General features: G+C 50.6%; 1 protein-coding gene and 1 long non-coding RNA gene across 4 annotated transcripts in view; one reads left to right on the top strand and one right to left on the bottom strand.

Moving 5' to 3' along the window:
- Nucleotides 1–12,467, top strand: part of NCAPD2 (non-SMC condensin I complex subunit D2) — a 39,023-nt gene extending 26,556 nt beyond the window's left edge. For 2 of the 3 annotated variants that reach the window (XM_063639787.1, XM_055280938.2), the window contains 19 exons: nt 1,518–1,642; nt 2,331–2,570; nt 3,355–3,529; nt 3,789–3,873; nt 6,108–6,241; nt 6,593–6,725; nt 6,812–6,896; nt 6,973–7,140; nt 7,416–7,588; nt 8,300–8,411; nt 8,491–8,614; nt 8,696–8,851; nt 9,201–9,378; nt 9,463–9,557; nt 10,023–10,103; nt 10,286–10,469; nt 11,204–11,330; nt 11,429–11,584; nt 11,834–12,467. In XM_063639787.1, the coding sequence (XP_063495857.1) occupies nt 1,518–1,642; nt 2,331–2,570; nt 3,355–3,529; nt 3,789–3,873; nt 6,108–6,241; nt 6,593–6,725; nt 6,812–6,896; nt 6,973–7,140; nt 7,416–7,588; nt 8,300–8,411; nt 8,491–8,614; nt 8,696–8,851; nt 9,201–9,378; nt 9,463–9,557; nt 10,023–10,103; nt 10,286–10,469; nt 11,204–11,330; nt 11,429–11,584; nt 11,834–11,919 (2,617 nt within the window). In that variant the 3' untranslated portion in view covers nt 11,920–12,467. Of the gene's footprint in view, nt 1–1,517; nt 1,643–2,330; nt 2,571–3,354; nt 3,530–3,788; nt 3,874–6,107; nt 6,242–6,592; nt 6,726–6,811; nt 6,897–6,972; nt 7,141–7,415; nt 7,589–8,299; nt 8,412–8,490; nt 8,615–8,695; nt 8,852–9,200; nt 9,379–9,462; nt 9,558–10,022; nt 10,104–10,285; nt 10,470–11,203; nt 11,331–11,428 lie in introns of all 3 variants that reach the window. The other variant, XM_063639786.1, reaches the window with a different exon arrangement.
- Nucleotides 4,635–14,768, bottom strand: LOC134736682 (uncharacterized). The gene is made up of 3 exons (XR_010120900.1): nt 14,654–14,768; nt 13,986–14,329; nt 4,635–6,367 (listed from the first exon to the last, which is right to left on the bottom strand). It is a non-coding gene; the product is annotated as an uncharacterized lncRNA (long non-coding RNA).
- Between the last annotated feature and the right edge of the window lie 305 nt (nt 14,769–15,073).

Genomic DNA, 15,073 nt, shown 5'->3' with positions numbered 1-15,073 from the left:
CTCAACTTGAGTGTAATCGCTCAAGCGATCTCCCACATTAGCCTCCTGAGTAGCCTGGTTAATTTATTTATAATTTGTAGCTGGGATTACAGGTACACACCACCATGCCTGGCTTTTGCCACCCTGGGCAACGTGGCAAGAAGATAACATGCAGACAAGCAGTGAAACATGTATTCTTTTTTCCCTCTTTATATGACTGATAGAATTCTCTGCCCACGGATCTACCATCTTGTTTTTTTCACTTAACTATGTGTCTCAGTGGTTTTTAAAAACATTTATGGCTGGGCGCAATGGCTCATGCCTGTAATCCCAGCTACTTGGGAGGCTGAGGCAGAAGAATTGCTTGAACCCAGGAAGCAGAGGTTGCAGTGAGCTGAGATTGCTCCGCTACACTCTACCCTGGGTGACAGAGGAAGACCATCTCAAAAAAAAAAAAATTTATAGATGGCCAGGTGCAGTGGCTCACACCTGTAATCCCAGCACTTTGGGAGCCCAAGGCTGGTGGATCTCTTGAGGCCAGGAGTTTGAGGCCAGCCTGGCCAACATGGCGAAACCTCATCTCTGCTAAAATTACAAAAATTGGCCAGGTGTGGTGGCACGTACCTGTAATCCTAGCTATTTGGGGAGCTGAGGCATGAGAATCACTCGAACCTAGGAAGCAGAGGTTATAGTGAGCCAAGATCATGCCACTACACTTCAGCCTGGGTGACAGAACAAGACTCTGTCTCTAAAAAATATATATATATATTTATACATAAATAGTTTCCCACTCTCCTCTTTTTTTGAGAGAGTGTCTCACTCTGTTGCCCATGCGGGAGTACAGTGGTATGATCACAACTCACTGCAGCTTTGATCTCCCAGGCTCAAGTGATCCTCCCACTTCAGCTCCCTCAAGTAGCTGAGACCACAGGCACACACCATCACACCCACAGGCACACACCATCACACCCACAGGCACACACCATCACACCCACAGGCACACACCATCACACCCACAGGCACACACCATCACACCCGGCTAACTTTTTTTACTTTTTGTATAGTTGGATCTCCCTGTGTTGCCCAGACTGATCTCGAATTCCTGGGCTCACGTGTCCCCATTATTTTTTATGACTACATAGAATCTTATTGTCTGGATGTGCCTGAGTTAACTAATTATTGAAAGTTTATTGTTTCTAAACTTAGGAAAGTTTTTAAACAGGTTTATGGAGTAGGTTTATGATTTTGATTTTAAAACTTTAAAAAGCCTTATTGGAGTTTTTTTGAAGACTGTAGTAATGCCTTGTAGCTTCAGAAATAGGAAAAGTGTTTGCAGATGAGCAGTCAGGGAAAAAAAAATAGGCAAAGTGTTTTGAGCCCTACCCCTTAGTAGGTGCTGTAAAAACTTTTTAAGCATGTTAAGTGCTCCTTTTCTCTGGGCAGTAGGTCCAGGGACTTGATAGAATCATGAGGTAAGCTCCCTTACAAACGGCTGAAGTGACATTCTTCTGGGTGCTGACAGGCTGGTGTTTTTTCAGACAGGCCATCATTCTCACTCGAGAAGCCACAGGACACTTCCAGGAATCCGAACCCTTCAGTCATATAGACCCAGAGGAGTCAGAGGAGACCAGGCTCTTGAATATCTTAGGACTTATCTTCAAAGGTAATCATTTTCCTTCTTCAGTCAATAAACAACACATGTCAACTGGTATTTACTGAGCATTAACTTTATGCCATCATTGGCCTGGTTAACAGAACCTGGTGCCGAAGAGCCCAGAGATGAATTGGCATTACTTTTGCTCTGGAATGGAAGCAGCCCACGGGCCTAAGATTGATAGTCATAGGGTGACTGTCCAGACCATAGAGGTCTTTAGGTATGGTTTCTGAGAAATTAAGATATTTTAGAGTAAGCTCTAATTTCATATCTTCACATTGTGAAAAGAGATATCCAGGGCCAGATGTAGTGGCTTATGCCTGTAATCCTAGCACTTTGGGAAGCCAAGGCAGGAGGATTGCTTGAGCCCAGGAGTTCAAAATCAGCCTGAGCAACATGACAAAACCCCCATCTCTACAAGGAATACCAAAAAAAAATTAGCCAGGTGTGGTGGCACGCACCTGTCGTCCCAACTGCTCAGGAGGCTGAAGTGAGAGACTCACCTGAGCCCAGGGAAGTTGAGGCTGCAGGGAGCGGTGATCATTGCCACTGCACAGCCTAGGCAACAGAGTGAGACTCCATCTCAAAAGAAAAAAAGAAGGAAAAGAAATAAGTACATATCCAGGAATGTTGACAGCTGTTGGATTCCCCTGTATCCCCTTGAACAAAACCATCCTGTACTTCTCTAACTCCTTAGGCCCAGCAGCTTCCACACAAGAAAAGAATCCCCGGGAGTCTACAGGAAACATGGCCACAGGACAGACTGTCTGTAAAAATAAACCCAGTATGTCGGAGCCTGAGGAATCCAGGGGAAATGATGAACTGGTGAAGCAGGAGATGCTGGTACAGTATCTGCAGGATGCCTACAGCTTCTCCCGGAAGATTACAGAGGCCATTGGCATCATCAGCAAGATGATGTACGAAAACACAACTACAGGTATGCCAGAGTCCCCTTCTGTAAGGACAGCCTTGGGGTTCTTTTTAATTTTTTTAATTTTTATTAATAATAGAGATAGGGCCTTCCTTTGTTGCTCAGGCTGGTCTCCAACTGCTGGGCTCAGGCAATTCTTCTGCATCAGCCTCCCAAAGTGCTGGTATTACAGGTGTGAGCCACTGCACCCAGCCATGGATCTTGGAGTTCTTTTCCATATTTTATTGATATATCTATCTGCTCCTTTAAAAGGCAGGGGTTCTCGGCTGGGCGCGATGGCTCATGCCAGTAATCCCAACACATTGGGAGGCCAAAGCGGGAGGACAGGTTGAGGCCAGGAGTTCGAGAGCAGCCTGGGCAACATAGCAAGACCCTATCTCTACAAAGAAACAAAAATTAGCTGGGCGTGATGGCACACACCTGTAGTTCCAGCTACTCGGAAGGCTGGGCAGGAGGATTGCTAGAGCCCGGGAGTTTGAGGCTACAGTGAGCTGTGGTCATGCCACTGCACTCTAGCCGGAGCCACAGAGTAAGAACCTGTGTCTTAAGAAAAGAAAAAAAAAAAGGCAGGGGTTCTTTATTTCTGTTTGCTTCCTCTAGCCACTTATACAGCTGATACATTTTAATGCATATAGTATTTCATGATAAGGCATTATAGGAGGAGTCGACATTGTCAGGGAAAATGAGGAAGGCCTCCATTTGCATCTTGCTACATTCAGAAAGGTTCTGTCGTTAGGTATTGGGGGAGTTTTGCGAAGTAGATAGGTGACATTTGCACATGTTCTCTCAGTGGTGCAGGAGGTGATTGAATTCTTTGTGATGGTCTTCCAATTTGGGGTACCCCAGGCCCTGTTTGGGGTGCGCCGTATGCTGCCTCTCATCTGGTCTAAGGAGCCTGGTGTCCGAGAAGCTGTGCTTAATGCCTACCGCCAACTCTACCTCAACCCCAAAGGGGACTCTGCCAGGTATATGGGGTGCTTTTGCCTTTGCTGACTTTTCCAAGGTCAGCTTCTCACAGGACTTCCCTTGTCTCCTAAAGGAAGAGGTGCATTTCTCCAGAGGAGTTCCAGATCCATAGGCAGTCCGTCATAATGGGGCTTAGGGTGGGGCTCAGTTTCCAGGGAGGGCAGTTTTGTAACACTGTGGTGGGATAGCCCTAATCACTGTTTGCCAAGTTCAGTTTCCTAATCTTATAGTGACCGCTGATCTCTGCTGTTCCCACAGAGCCAAGGCCCAGGCTTTGATTCACAATCTCTCTCTGCTGCTAGTGGATGCCTCGGTTGGGACCATTCAGTGTCTTGAGGAAATTGTAAGGCTTCCTGCTCTTTCTTTCTTCATTCAACAAGTATTTTGGGTGGTGTTGTTGTTGGTGGTGGTGTTGTTTTGAGACGGAGTCTCGCCCCGTTGCCCAGGCTGGAGTGCCATGGCACAATCTTGGCTCACTGCAACCTCCGCCTCCCAGGTTCAAGCGATTCTCCTGCCTCAGTCTCCCGAGTAGCTGGGATTACAGGCATGTGCCACCATGCCCGGCTAATTTTTTGTATCTTTAGTAGAGACGAGGTTTCACCATGTTGGCCGGGCTGGTTTGGAACACTTGACCTCGTGATCCACCCACCTCAACCTCCTAGAGTGCTGGGATTACACGTGTGAGCCAAAGCACCCGGCAACAAGTATTATTGAGTTATTACTAAGTATTTAGCAATTTACTTAGCTCCAGAAAGAAGTATAAGACTATTTGCTTTCATGTTCCCAACTTTAAAGGAACCAACAGTCTAGCTGGTAGTCAAAAACCACAGAACATTTTTAGAACAATGCAGCAGGTAGATAATAAAGTGCCAGAATAAGTTGTATGGGTGATGGTTGTCATAGCAATAATAACATCACTTATACGGTATTGAATATATGACAGGCACTCACACGTTACTCACAGTAACTTGTTTAATCCTCATGACAGCCCTGTGAGGTAGCATTATCTGCATTTTACAATGATAAATCTGAGGCACAGAGAAGTTACTGAACTTGGCTGGTTACAGCTAGTTAGTGGCAAAGTTTGAGATTCAAACTCGGGTAATAAGAGCTCTAGAAAACATACTCCTAACTTCTGTGTTCTACTGAGGGGTACAGAGTAGGAAACAGAGCGGTTTGGGGTAGAATGGTCAAGGAAGCTTCCTGAAGGTGGCAGGACTTAAGCTGGGTCTCGAAAGATCAGTAGGATTTAGAGAATCAGAGCAAGGAGGGAGGGCATTTCAAACAGAACCCAAGAAACAGCACAGTTCACATTGTAGAGCAAAGAAGATTGTGTTCTGGTTCAAATTATCTGGAAAAGACCGGGCATGATGGCTCACGTCTGTAATCCCAGCACTTTGGGAGGCCAAGGCAGCAGATTACCTGAGGTCTGAGGTCAGGAGTTCGAGACCAGCCTGGCCAACACGGCGAAACCCCGTCTCTACTAAAAATACAAAAAAATTAGCCAGGTGTGGCGGTGGGCACCTGTAGTCCCAGCTACTCGGGAGGCTGAGGCAGAACAGTCGCTTGAACCCAGGAGGTGGAGGTAGCAGTGAGCCGAGATCACGCCACTGCACTCTAGCCTGGGCGACAGAGGGAGACTCTGTCTCAAAAAAAAAAAAAAAAAAAAAAAAATCTGGAAAAGATAAAGTTGTGAATGTAGGTTGGAACTAAACTGTGGAAGTCCCTGAATGACTTCAGGAGTCTAGGACTTTAGCTGTGTTAGCCAGGCACCCAGCATTTTAGTGAGACAATTCTGCTTTGTAGCATTTGCATTGTGGGCACAGAGAGGGGAGGTGGCGCTGGGAAGAGCACTCCTGCCAGCCACATTTTTCTCACTAGGGAAAAGAAAAGAGCCTGGTGGTGGTGATTGGCCACAATGTCATAGGCCAGTTACCGGCAAAAGCCCTACAAGAGGCAGGGGAGAGCAGCTGCAACCTGGGGTGCAACAGAAGTGACCTGGGGAAGCAGAGGCTGAGGAGACCAACCCATGGGAAGGAAGGCCAGTGGAGGCTGCTGCAGTGGGCAGTAATGAGGGGCTGGACTTGGGGATTGGAGAAATCACTGCAGAATGGGCTTAATGGAAGACAAATTTTTAAAGGAAAAATAGTGACTGATTTGTAAAAAAATGAGGTGACTGAAATTTTAAGCACATATAACTGATGAAGTGTTGATACCACTGGCAAAATGAAAAGGCAAGGAAGGATGATGGCTTCTATGTTAGACATGCTGAGTTTGTGGTAACGGCAAGAAAACCTCTTAGAAATCTCCAGACTTAGAACTATGGACCCACATGGAACTCAGAAGGTCAGTTTCGATATGTCACTTGAATAAAATCGTTTTGAAGGCATGAGAGTAGAAAAGTGGAGCTGGAAAGCCTCTCAAGCCCCTGCGTTACGTTTGCGCCTCCTCTGTCTTTTTCCATTCCTAAGTATTACTTTTGTCTGCTTCAGGTTCTCAATATCATCTTCAGAAAAGCAGATCAAAGATCAAGGAACTGTTCATTTTTGGCTTGAGCCCTTTTTCTTTTCTCCTTAGCTCTGTGAGTTTGTGCAGAAGGATGAGTTGAAACCAGCAGTGACCCAGCTGCTGTGGGAGCGGGCCACCGAGAAGGTCGCCTGCTGTCCTCTGGAGCGCTGTTCCTCTGTCATGCTTCTTGGCATGATGGCACGGTGAGGCTCAAATCTAGCAGGCAATGGGGCGGGAGAGCAAAGGAAGGTTCTGAGAAGGCTCCTTTTCCTTCAGTGACATTGTCACAGTGAGGCCCAACCGAGCTCCGCTGTGAGTTATAACGCCACCTAAATGGAAAAGAAAATAGTGAGAGTACCAGCCCTCCTGCCTGGTAGTAGTGGGATTCAGTAAAGCAACAGGACCCAAGAGGCTGGCCCTGTGTCAGAGCCTCGCTATGGTGTTCCAAGGCTCCAGACACCACATGAGGTGCTGGGACCTACCCCTATTGGCCCTTTCTCCCCCGTTGAGTCCAATCCATGACCTCCTTTAACTCTGTGGCTTCCTTCCCCTAGAGGAAAGCCAGAAATTGTGGGAAGCAATTTAGACACACTGGTGAGCATAGGGCTGGATGAGAAGTTTCCACAGGACTACAGGCTGGCCCAGCAGGTGTGCCATGCCATTGCCAACATCTCGGACAGGAGAAAGGTATGTGGGGGTGGTTCCAAACTAAGGAGAGTGGAGATCCTCGTGTCCACCCTGTACATACAGCCGCGTTGTCTTGTTCTCCACAGCCTTCTCTGGGCAAACGTCACCCCCCCTTCCGGTTGCCTCAGGAACACAGGTTGTTTGAGCGGCTGCGGGAGACGGTCACAAAAGGTGAGCTCTCAGGAAAGGCCTTGGGCAGATTTGGGTCCTTTGTTTTAGTGAACAACTTCTCCCTCCTCCTCCGCAGGCTTTGTCCACCCAGACCCACTCTGGATCCCATTCAAAGAGGTGGCAGTGACCCTCATTTACCAACTGGCAGAGCGCCCCGAAGTGATCTGTGCCCACATATTGCAGGGCTGTGCAAAACAGGCCCTGGAGAAGCTAGAAGAGAAGAGAACCAGTCAGGAGGACCCAAGTAAGTGGGCAGGGGTTGACCCACTGCGGCAGCCAGCTTCTGTTTTCCCTGCAGGGCCGGGAGCCACTGCCACCACCACTTTCTGCAACAACCCTTAGTGTACACTGTGTCGTTTTTGTCCAAGTTGAAGTTGGGCCAGTTCCCACCCCCAACTCTTACTACTTCACTAGTTTGAATAGCACGTGAGCAAGGGGAAGATCAGTAAAAATCGGATTCAGGTTTGATGGGACTTAAAAATGTCTCTCTGCCCCGCCTTCCCTCTCCCTCTCCTCCAGAGGAGTCCCCCGCAATGCTCCCTACTTTCCTGTTGATGAACCTGCTCTCCCTGGCTGGGGATGTGGCTCTGCAGCAGCTGGTCCACTTGGAGCAGGCAGTGAGTGGAGAGCTCTGTCGGCGCCGAGTTCTCCAGGAAGAACAGGAGCACAAGACCAAAGATCCCAAGGAGAAGGTGTGTGAATGTCCTTAGCACTTCCCAGATTTATTTCAGACCTCAGCTCAGAACTGAGCTGATCCCCTTCTGGCAATCTCTGCTCCTCTGCTATTACATGAAGCGAAGAATTTCTGCCTCTCTGTGGCTACTACCCTAGGACAGGTTCATGTGAACATCGATGAAACTGTCAGTGATCACCCAGGAAGGAAAGATTTAGGTAAATGCAGAGTGTGGAGTTAGAGACCTCAGCATAAAATTAGAGGTGTTTTGTCTGAGGCGGGGTTTGTTAGAACACGCACGTACCCGCCCACTTTTCCGTCAGCTTTCATTGCTGGCCTGGCCCGGGTGGGGGCCTTGTGTTCTCTCCACTAGAGGCAGTGATGTCTTGCAGACAAATAAGACACAGAGCCTTGTGGCGCTGGAGAAGTCTGACCTCTGTGACTTTGAACCACTGTCTGGCATGATCCATCTGTTTACCACATACAGGAAACGACGCCTTCCATGAGGAAGAGGTGTAGAAACACGCTTTGGCAACTTAAAACAAATGGGGACCTCGTTGTTTCTCTGCTTAATTCAGGAATCCTTTCTCTTTACAGACACATTTGACAATTCTCTAAATGGTTTTGTAGAATTTGCCCTTCCTTACTTTGTTCATGCAAAACAAAGTATGGGCTGGAATCAAAAATGTTGTCTCTGCTTATCCATGATCCCCGGTTTCATTCCCTTTAGAATACAAGCTCTGAGACCACCATGGAGGAGGAGCTGGGGCTGGTTGGGGCAACAGCAGATGACACAGAGGCAGAACTAATCCGTGGCATCTGCGAGATGGAACTGTTGGATGGTAAGAAGAATTGCTGCACTCAGCAGTTTCTTCCCAATTGAGATAACCTGTCCCAAACCTGCAGTTACTCTTCCAACAGGCAAACAGACACTGGCTGCCTTTGTTCCACTCTTGCTTAAAGTCTGTAACAACCCAGGCCTCTATAGCAACCCAGACCTCTCTGCAGCTGCTTCACTTGCTCTTGGCAAGTTCTGCATGATCAGGTAGGCCATGGGGTTGGTACCACCTTCTCAAGGAAGATGGAGATGAAATGGCTTCCCTGATGATCCCCTTCTTGCTCCTAGTGCCACTTTCTGCGACTCCCAGCTTCGTCTTCTGTTCACCATGCTGGAAAAGTCTCCACTTCCCATTGTCCGGTCTAACCTCATGGTTGCCACTGGGGATCTGGCCATCCGCTTTCCCAATCTGGTGGACCCCTGGACTCCCCATCTGTATGCTCGGTAAGAGACCCCTCACAGCGTGATGGCTGTTCCAGGAGCTCCGGGGTCTGTTGAGAGTCAGTGTGAGAATCACCAGGGCTCTTCCCCTAGGCTTTGGCATCACTGCGAACATCTGCTTGATACTTGACCTGTACAGGCCCCTGGCTAAGAGTCACCCCAGTGGGACTGACACTTCTGGTTAGAGGCTTCACCTCTTTCCCCCACTCCAGCTTTCAACTCTAGACAGCTTTCCCGCTGCTTCTGGAGTGGCAGAGCATGGGGTCATCGATTCCCGCCGAGGGCCTTTTCTACCAGTGTTAGGGTGTAGTCCGGAGGCCTCGGTCCCCATGACCCGCAAGTCCATTCCTAGCCTCCGGGACCCTGCTCAGCAAGTGCGGAAAACAGCGGGGCTGGTGATGACCCACCTGATCCTCAAGGACATGGTGAAGGTGAAGGGGCAGGTCAGCGAGATGGCGGTGCTGCTCATCGACCCCGAGCCTCAGATTGCTGCCCTGGCCAAGAATTTCTTCAACGAGCTCTCCCACAAGGTGAGAGGCAGAGAGGCACTGAGGGCTCGCTGCAGAGGGGATATGTAGGTCACCTCATCTCCTTAACGTGGCTCTCTCTTACAGGGCAACGCAATCTATAATCTCCTTCCAGATATAGTCAGCCGCCTGTCAGACCCCGAGCTGGGCGTGGAGGAAGAGCCTTTCCACACCATCATGAAGTATTGTTCCCCGGGCCCTGGGGCACATTTTCCACATAGCAGGGGCTTAGGAGTGAGACACACCTGTATTTAAATTCCACCTCGGCTACTCTTCAGCTGTACAGCCTTCAGCAATAACTTAGCCTCTTTGTGCCTATTTCCTCTTCTTTTGAGGCTGATGATACTTAACCCTTAGTTCTTGAAAATATTAAATAAGATAAAGTTCCTAACATGGTGGCAGGCATACAGTAGCACTCACTCCCTAGTAGCTGCTCCTGTTAATTTCCATTCACAGGGAAAATTCCTGAGGTGGGGGTTCCTTCTCTGCTGAATGGGACAGGGCAAGGGGAGTAGTGAGGCAGACAGGGGCCATGGCAGAGAACATCAGAGAAGACGGGTGCTGGGGGAGGGTCCAGGGTTGGTCTTAGTGGATGGCAGAGCTGGCCCTGGGCCATCATCGCACATCCTCATCTCCCTGTCCTGCAGACAGCTCCTCTCCTACATCACCAAGGACAAGCAGACAGAGAGCCTGGTGGAAAAGCTGTGTCAGCGGTTCCGCACAGCCCGGTATGCTGCCCTCCCTGAGGGTTCTTTGTGCTGAGCAGGGCCCTGCAGGGGAGAAAGGCCCATCCCTCACCCCTTCCCTGCCCCCACTGTGGCATCCCTGGGACTGGGGAGGCTGATGGGGAAGGTTGAGCCTTTACTAGCTGGATCTCCAGGTTCCTCAACAAAGCCCTTCCTGTCTGCAGAACTGAGCGGCAGCAGCGAGACCTGGCCTACTGTGTGTCACAGCTGCCCCTCACAGAGCGAGGCCTCCGCAAGATGCTTGACAATTTTGACTGTTTTGGAGACAAACTGTCAGATGAGTCCATCTTCAGTGCTTTTTTGTCAGTTGTGGGCAAGCTGCGACGTGGGGCCAAGCCTGAGGGCAAGGTGAGCAGCACGGGACACTTCAATGCCTGTCGGGTTCTGGGCTGGCTAAGACATCTGCCAACCCTGGGCAGCACCCGGCTCTTGCAGTCACATTCCCATCCTACTTATCCCCAGCTTGGTTGCAACCAAATTGCCAGAGTGACCCAAGACCAGATCTTTCTGTCTCCAATTCTTTTTTTATTACTCCAGAAACAACCAAAGCAGCATCTCATTCAATTCTTGTTTGTTTTTAATAGTTTTTCTTTATTTTTCGGAGCAGTTTTAGGTTCAAAGCAAAATTGAGCAGAAAGTACAGAGAGTTCCCTTCTAGCCCTTGCTGCTACGCATCCCAGCCTTCCCCACCTTCAACATCCTGCAGCAGGGGGCACATTTGTTACAGCCGAACCTACACTTACACATCATCTCCCAAAGTCATGCTTTACCTTGGAGTTCACTGCACGTAATGACATGTACCCACCACTGCAATATCATACAGAAGAGTTTCACTGCCCTACAAATCCCCTGCACTCCACCTGTTTATCCCTCTCTCCCCACAACCCCTGATCTTTTTACTGTTGCCATTACTTTGCCTTTTCCGCAGTGTATATCATTGGAATGATCCAGTATGGAGCCTTCTCACCTTGGCTTCTTAGTAATGTGCGTTTAAGGCCTTCCATGTCTTCCATGGCCTTGTTTCTTTTTAATGAGAAGTAACTGTTTTCAGGCCTGCTCTGAATCTCCTTTTCTCCCTCCAGGCTATAATAGACGAATTTGAGCAGAAGCTTCGGGCCTGTCATACCAGAGGTTTGGATGGAATTGAGGAGCTTGAGATTGGCCAAGCAGGTAGCCAGAGAGCGCCGTCAGCCAAGAAACCATCCACTGGTACTAAGGCAGCCTGTGCGGGCGAGACCAGACTGGGCCCTCCCCTCCTGCAGTGATTTGTTTCTTCTTTTTAAATCACGTTTTCTTGCCTTTTCTAGGTTCTAGGCACCAGCCTCTGGCTTCTACAGCCTCAGACAATGACTTTGTCACACCAGAGCCCCGCCGTACTACCCGTCGGCATCCAAACACCCAGCATCGAGCTTCCAAAAAGAAACCCAAAGTTGTCTTCTCAAGTGATGAGTCCAGTGAGGACGGTATGATGCTCCCGCCTGTTCCCTGCCCGGAAGGCACACAGCTAGGGTGCGGAGGGCTGGTTTCCACAGGACGTGCTGTGGGGGCCTGAGTGTAGATGCTCTACCCCGCTGCCCCAGAAGGGCCTTTCCTGTACAGCTTGGATTTTATTTCTGCAGTGTGGTGTGGGATTGTCTCACTTGTTCTCTGATACCTATTTTTCACCATCTTTGTGACTCAGCTGTTTCTTACTCCTTTAATTCTTTGCATAGATCTTTCAGCAGAGATGACAGAAGAGGAGACACCCAAGAAAACAACCCCCATTCTCAGGGCATCGGCTCGCAGGCACAGACCCTAGGAAGTCTGCTCCTGCCCTCCCTGTGCAGGGCGTCTTGTAGGGTGACCTGGAATTCGAATTCTGTTTCCCTTGTAAAATATTTGTCTGTCTCCTTTTTAAAAAAAAAAAAAAAAAAACGGCCGGGCACTGTGGCTCACGCCTGTAATCCCAGCACTTTGTGATACCAAGGCGGGTGGATCACCTGAGGTTGGGAGTTCGAGACCAGCCTGACCAACATGGAGAAACCCCATCTCTACTAAAAATAAAAAATTAGCCGGGTGTAGTGGCGTGCGCCTGTAATCCCAGCTACTCAGGAGGCTGAGACAGGAGAATCGCTTGAACCCAGAGGCGGAGGTTGCAGTGAGCCAAGATCACACCACTGCACTCCAGCCTGGGCAACAATAGCGAAACTCCGTCTCAAATTAAACAAAAAAATGCATACGTGATCTTTAAAATGCAAGGCTTTCTCTTAAATTAGCCTAACTGAACTGTATTGAGCTGCTTCAACTTTGGAATATATGTTTGCCAGTCTCCTTGTTTTCTAATGAATAAATGTTTTTATACTTTTAGACATTTTTTCCTAAGCTTGTCTTTGTTTCATCTTTCACATTAGCCCAGATTCATGCAGCAGAGAGAGGGTTATCAGTGCAGAGAGAGATGAGTGAGCCCGGAGTCCTAGGGCCTGTCCTGGGATGGCAGATGAGCTTCCTGCCCGTCACTGCCACCTTTCCCCTCTCAACCTCTGGACCCTGCACAGTGACCAGACAGCCTCTCTGGGGAGAATTATGCAGTGCCTAGGCTCCAGATCAGTGCTTCTGAAGCGTGGGCAATTTTGCCTGCCAGAGGACATTTGACAACACCTGGGGCCTTTTTTGTTGTCATAGCCTGTGGGGGAAGAATGCTACCAGCATTAGTGGGAGGCCAGGGATGTTGCTAAACATCCTACAGTGAGTGCACAAGACAGCCCCTCAACAAAGAATTACACAGCCCAAAATGTCAATAGTATCACAGTTGAGAAAACCTGCTCTAGACCAAGGGTTGCTTTCTGCCATGTGCCTCACCCCACCCCCACTCGTGTTCCCTAATCCCATCTCCAAAGGTTGGCAGCAGACCGGCCCAGGCTCGTGGAAGGTCAGATCATGATCCCCCTCCAGCTCTGCAGGAGACAAGACCTGTCTCCCAGCATTCCACATTGTTCCCAGGTCTGCAGGGGGCGTGGGCTATGCTGCAGGCGGGCTGCCCCCTGAAGCCTGCCCACCCCTCTCCAGCTCCTCAAGTCTTCTCTGCTGAGTCACCTTAGAACCGGAGGCTGTGAGCTGGCTGTCGTGACCACACTGGTGCCTCTGCTGTCATGACAACAGCACACTACGTCAGTAGTGCTCCGTGGGCACTGAGCTCCCTCTTTGCGGGGAGAAGACAGTAATGAAAAATGACAAGCCTGAGGCAGAGGGGAAGACGGCGCCTCCGAATCAGGCTTGGGTGGTGCAGGAGCATGGAGGTGCTCTTAAGGCTCTCGATGGGAAAGGGTTAATGGTCCTGGTTGCAGGAGTAGCTGAGTCAGAGGTGGGGCTTCCTCCACTCCCCCACCCCACCCCTTCCACCATTAGGGACCCTCTTGCCTTGCTCTTGCTACTCTGCTCTGGGTGGTCATTGTGAAAAGCCCGCACCAACCATGCCAATGGCAGCCAGAGGAGGACACAGCCCGGCTCTGGGTCCCAGGAGGAAAGGCAATCCAGAAAGGCAGGGTCAGGGACTGGAGTCCTGTGGGGTGCCTTTTAAGCAAAGATTATCACCAGGCAGGCTAAACTTAGCAACTGGCTTTTAGCTAGAAGGGCAGGGGGCTGGTGTCAGGTTATGCTGGGCCAGCAAAGAGGCCCGGGATCCCCCTCCCATGCACCTGCTGATGGGCCAAGGCCACCCCACCCCACCCCCTTCCTTACAAGTGTTCAGCACCCTCCCATCCCACACAAACCTGGCCCTCTGCCCTCCTACCAGAAGAATGGATCCCCTGTGGGAAGGGGCAGGGGGCCTGTTCCCACCGTGTGCCCAAGACCTCTTTTCCCACTTTTTCCCTCTTCTTTACTCACTCTGCCCTCAATATCCCCCGGCGCAGCCAGTGAAGGGGAGTCCCTGGCTCCGGGCTCGCCTGCACGTCCCAGGGCGGGGAGGGACTTCCGCCCTCACGTCCCGCTCTTCGCCCCGGGCTGGATGGAATGAAAGGCACACTGTCTCTCACCCTAGGCAGCACAGCCCACAGGTTTCCAGGATTGCCTTTGTGGGAGGCCTCTGGGCCCCCACCAGCCATCCTGTCCTCCGCCTGGGGCCCCAGCCCGGAGAGAGCCGCTGGTGCACACAGGGCCTGGATTGTCTGCCCTAATTATCAGGTCCAGGCTACAGGGCTGCAGGACATCGTGACCTTCCGTGCAGAAACCTCCCCCTGGCCGGGCGCGGTGGCTCACGCCTGTAATCCCAGCACTTTGGGAGGCCGAGGTGGGCGGATCACAAGGTCAGGAGATCGAGACCATCCTGGCTAACACGGTGAAACCCCGTCTCTACTAAAAATACAAAAAATTAGCCGGGCGAGGTGGCAGGCGCCTGTAGTCCCAGCTACAAGGGAGGCTGAGGCAGGAGAATGGCGTGAACCCCAGGAGGCGGAGCCGGCAGTGAGCCGAGATCGCGCCACTGCACTCCAGCCTGGGTGAAAGAGCGAGACTCCGTCTCAAAAAAAAAAAAAAAAAAAAAAAAAAAAAGAAACCTCCCCCTGAAGCCGCCTCCCGAGCCTCCTTCCTCTCCAGGCCCCCACTGCCCAGTGCCCAGCCTAGGCCTCGGTCCCAGAGAGGCCAGGAGCCAGGAGATGGGGAGGGGGAAGTGGGGGCTGGGAAGGGACCACGGGCCCCGGCCCGAGGCCCATGGGCCCCTTCTAGGCCTTTGCCTGAGCAGTCCCGTGTCACTACCGCAGAGCCTCGAGGAGAAGTTCCCCAACTTTCCCACCTCTCAGCCTTTGAAAGAAAGAAAGGGGAGGAGGCAGGCCGCGTGCAGCCGCGAGCCGTGCTTGGCTCCGGCTCCAATTCCCCATCTCAGTCGCTCCCAAAGTCCTCCTGTTTCCTCCGTGCGTGTAAGGGCCCCCGTCATTGACTCCCTAGTCTCCTGCTGCCTACAGTCCAGTCCTGGGAAC

This window comes from Symphalangus syndactylus, chromosome 5, assembly GCF_028878055.3.
Source record: "Symphalangus syndactylus isolate Jambi chromosome 5, NHGRI_mSymSyn1-v2.1_pri, whole genome shotgun sequence".
Taxonomy (NCBI): domain Eukaryota; kingdom Metazoa; phylum Chordata; class Mammalia; order Primates; family Hylobatidae; genus Symphalangus; species Symphalangus syndactylus.
This window is presented reverse-complemented; position numbering and strand designations above follow the sequence as displayed.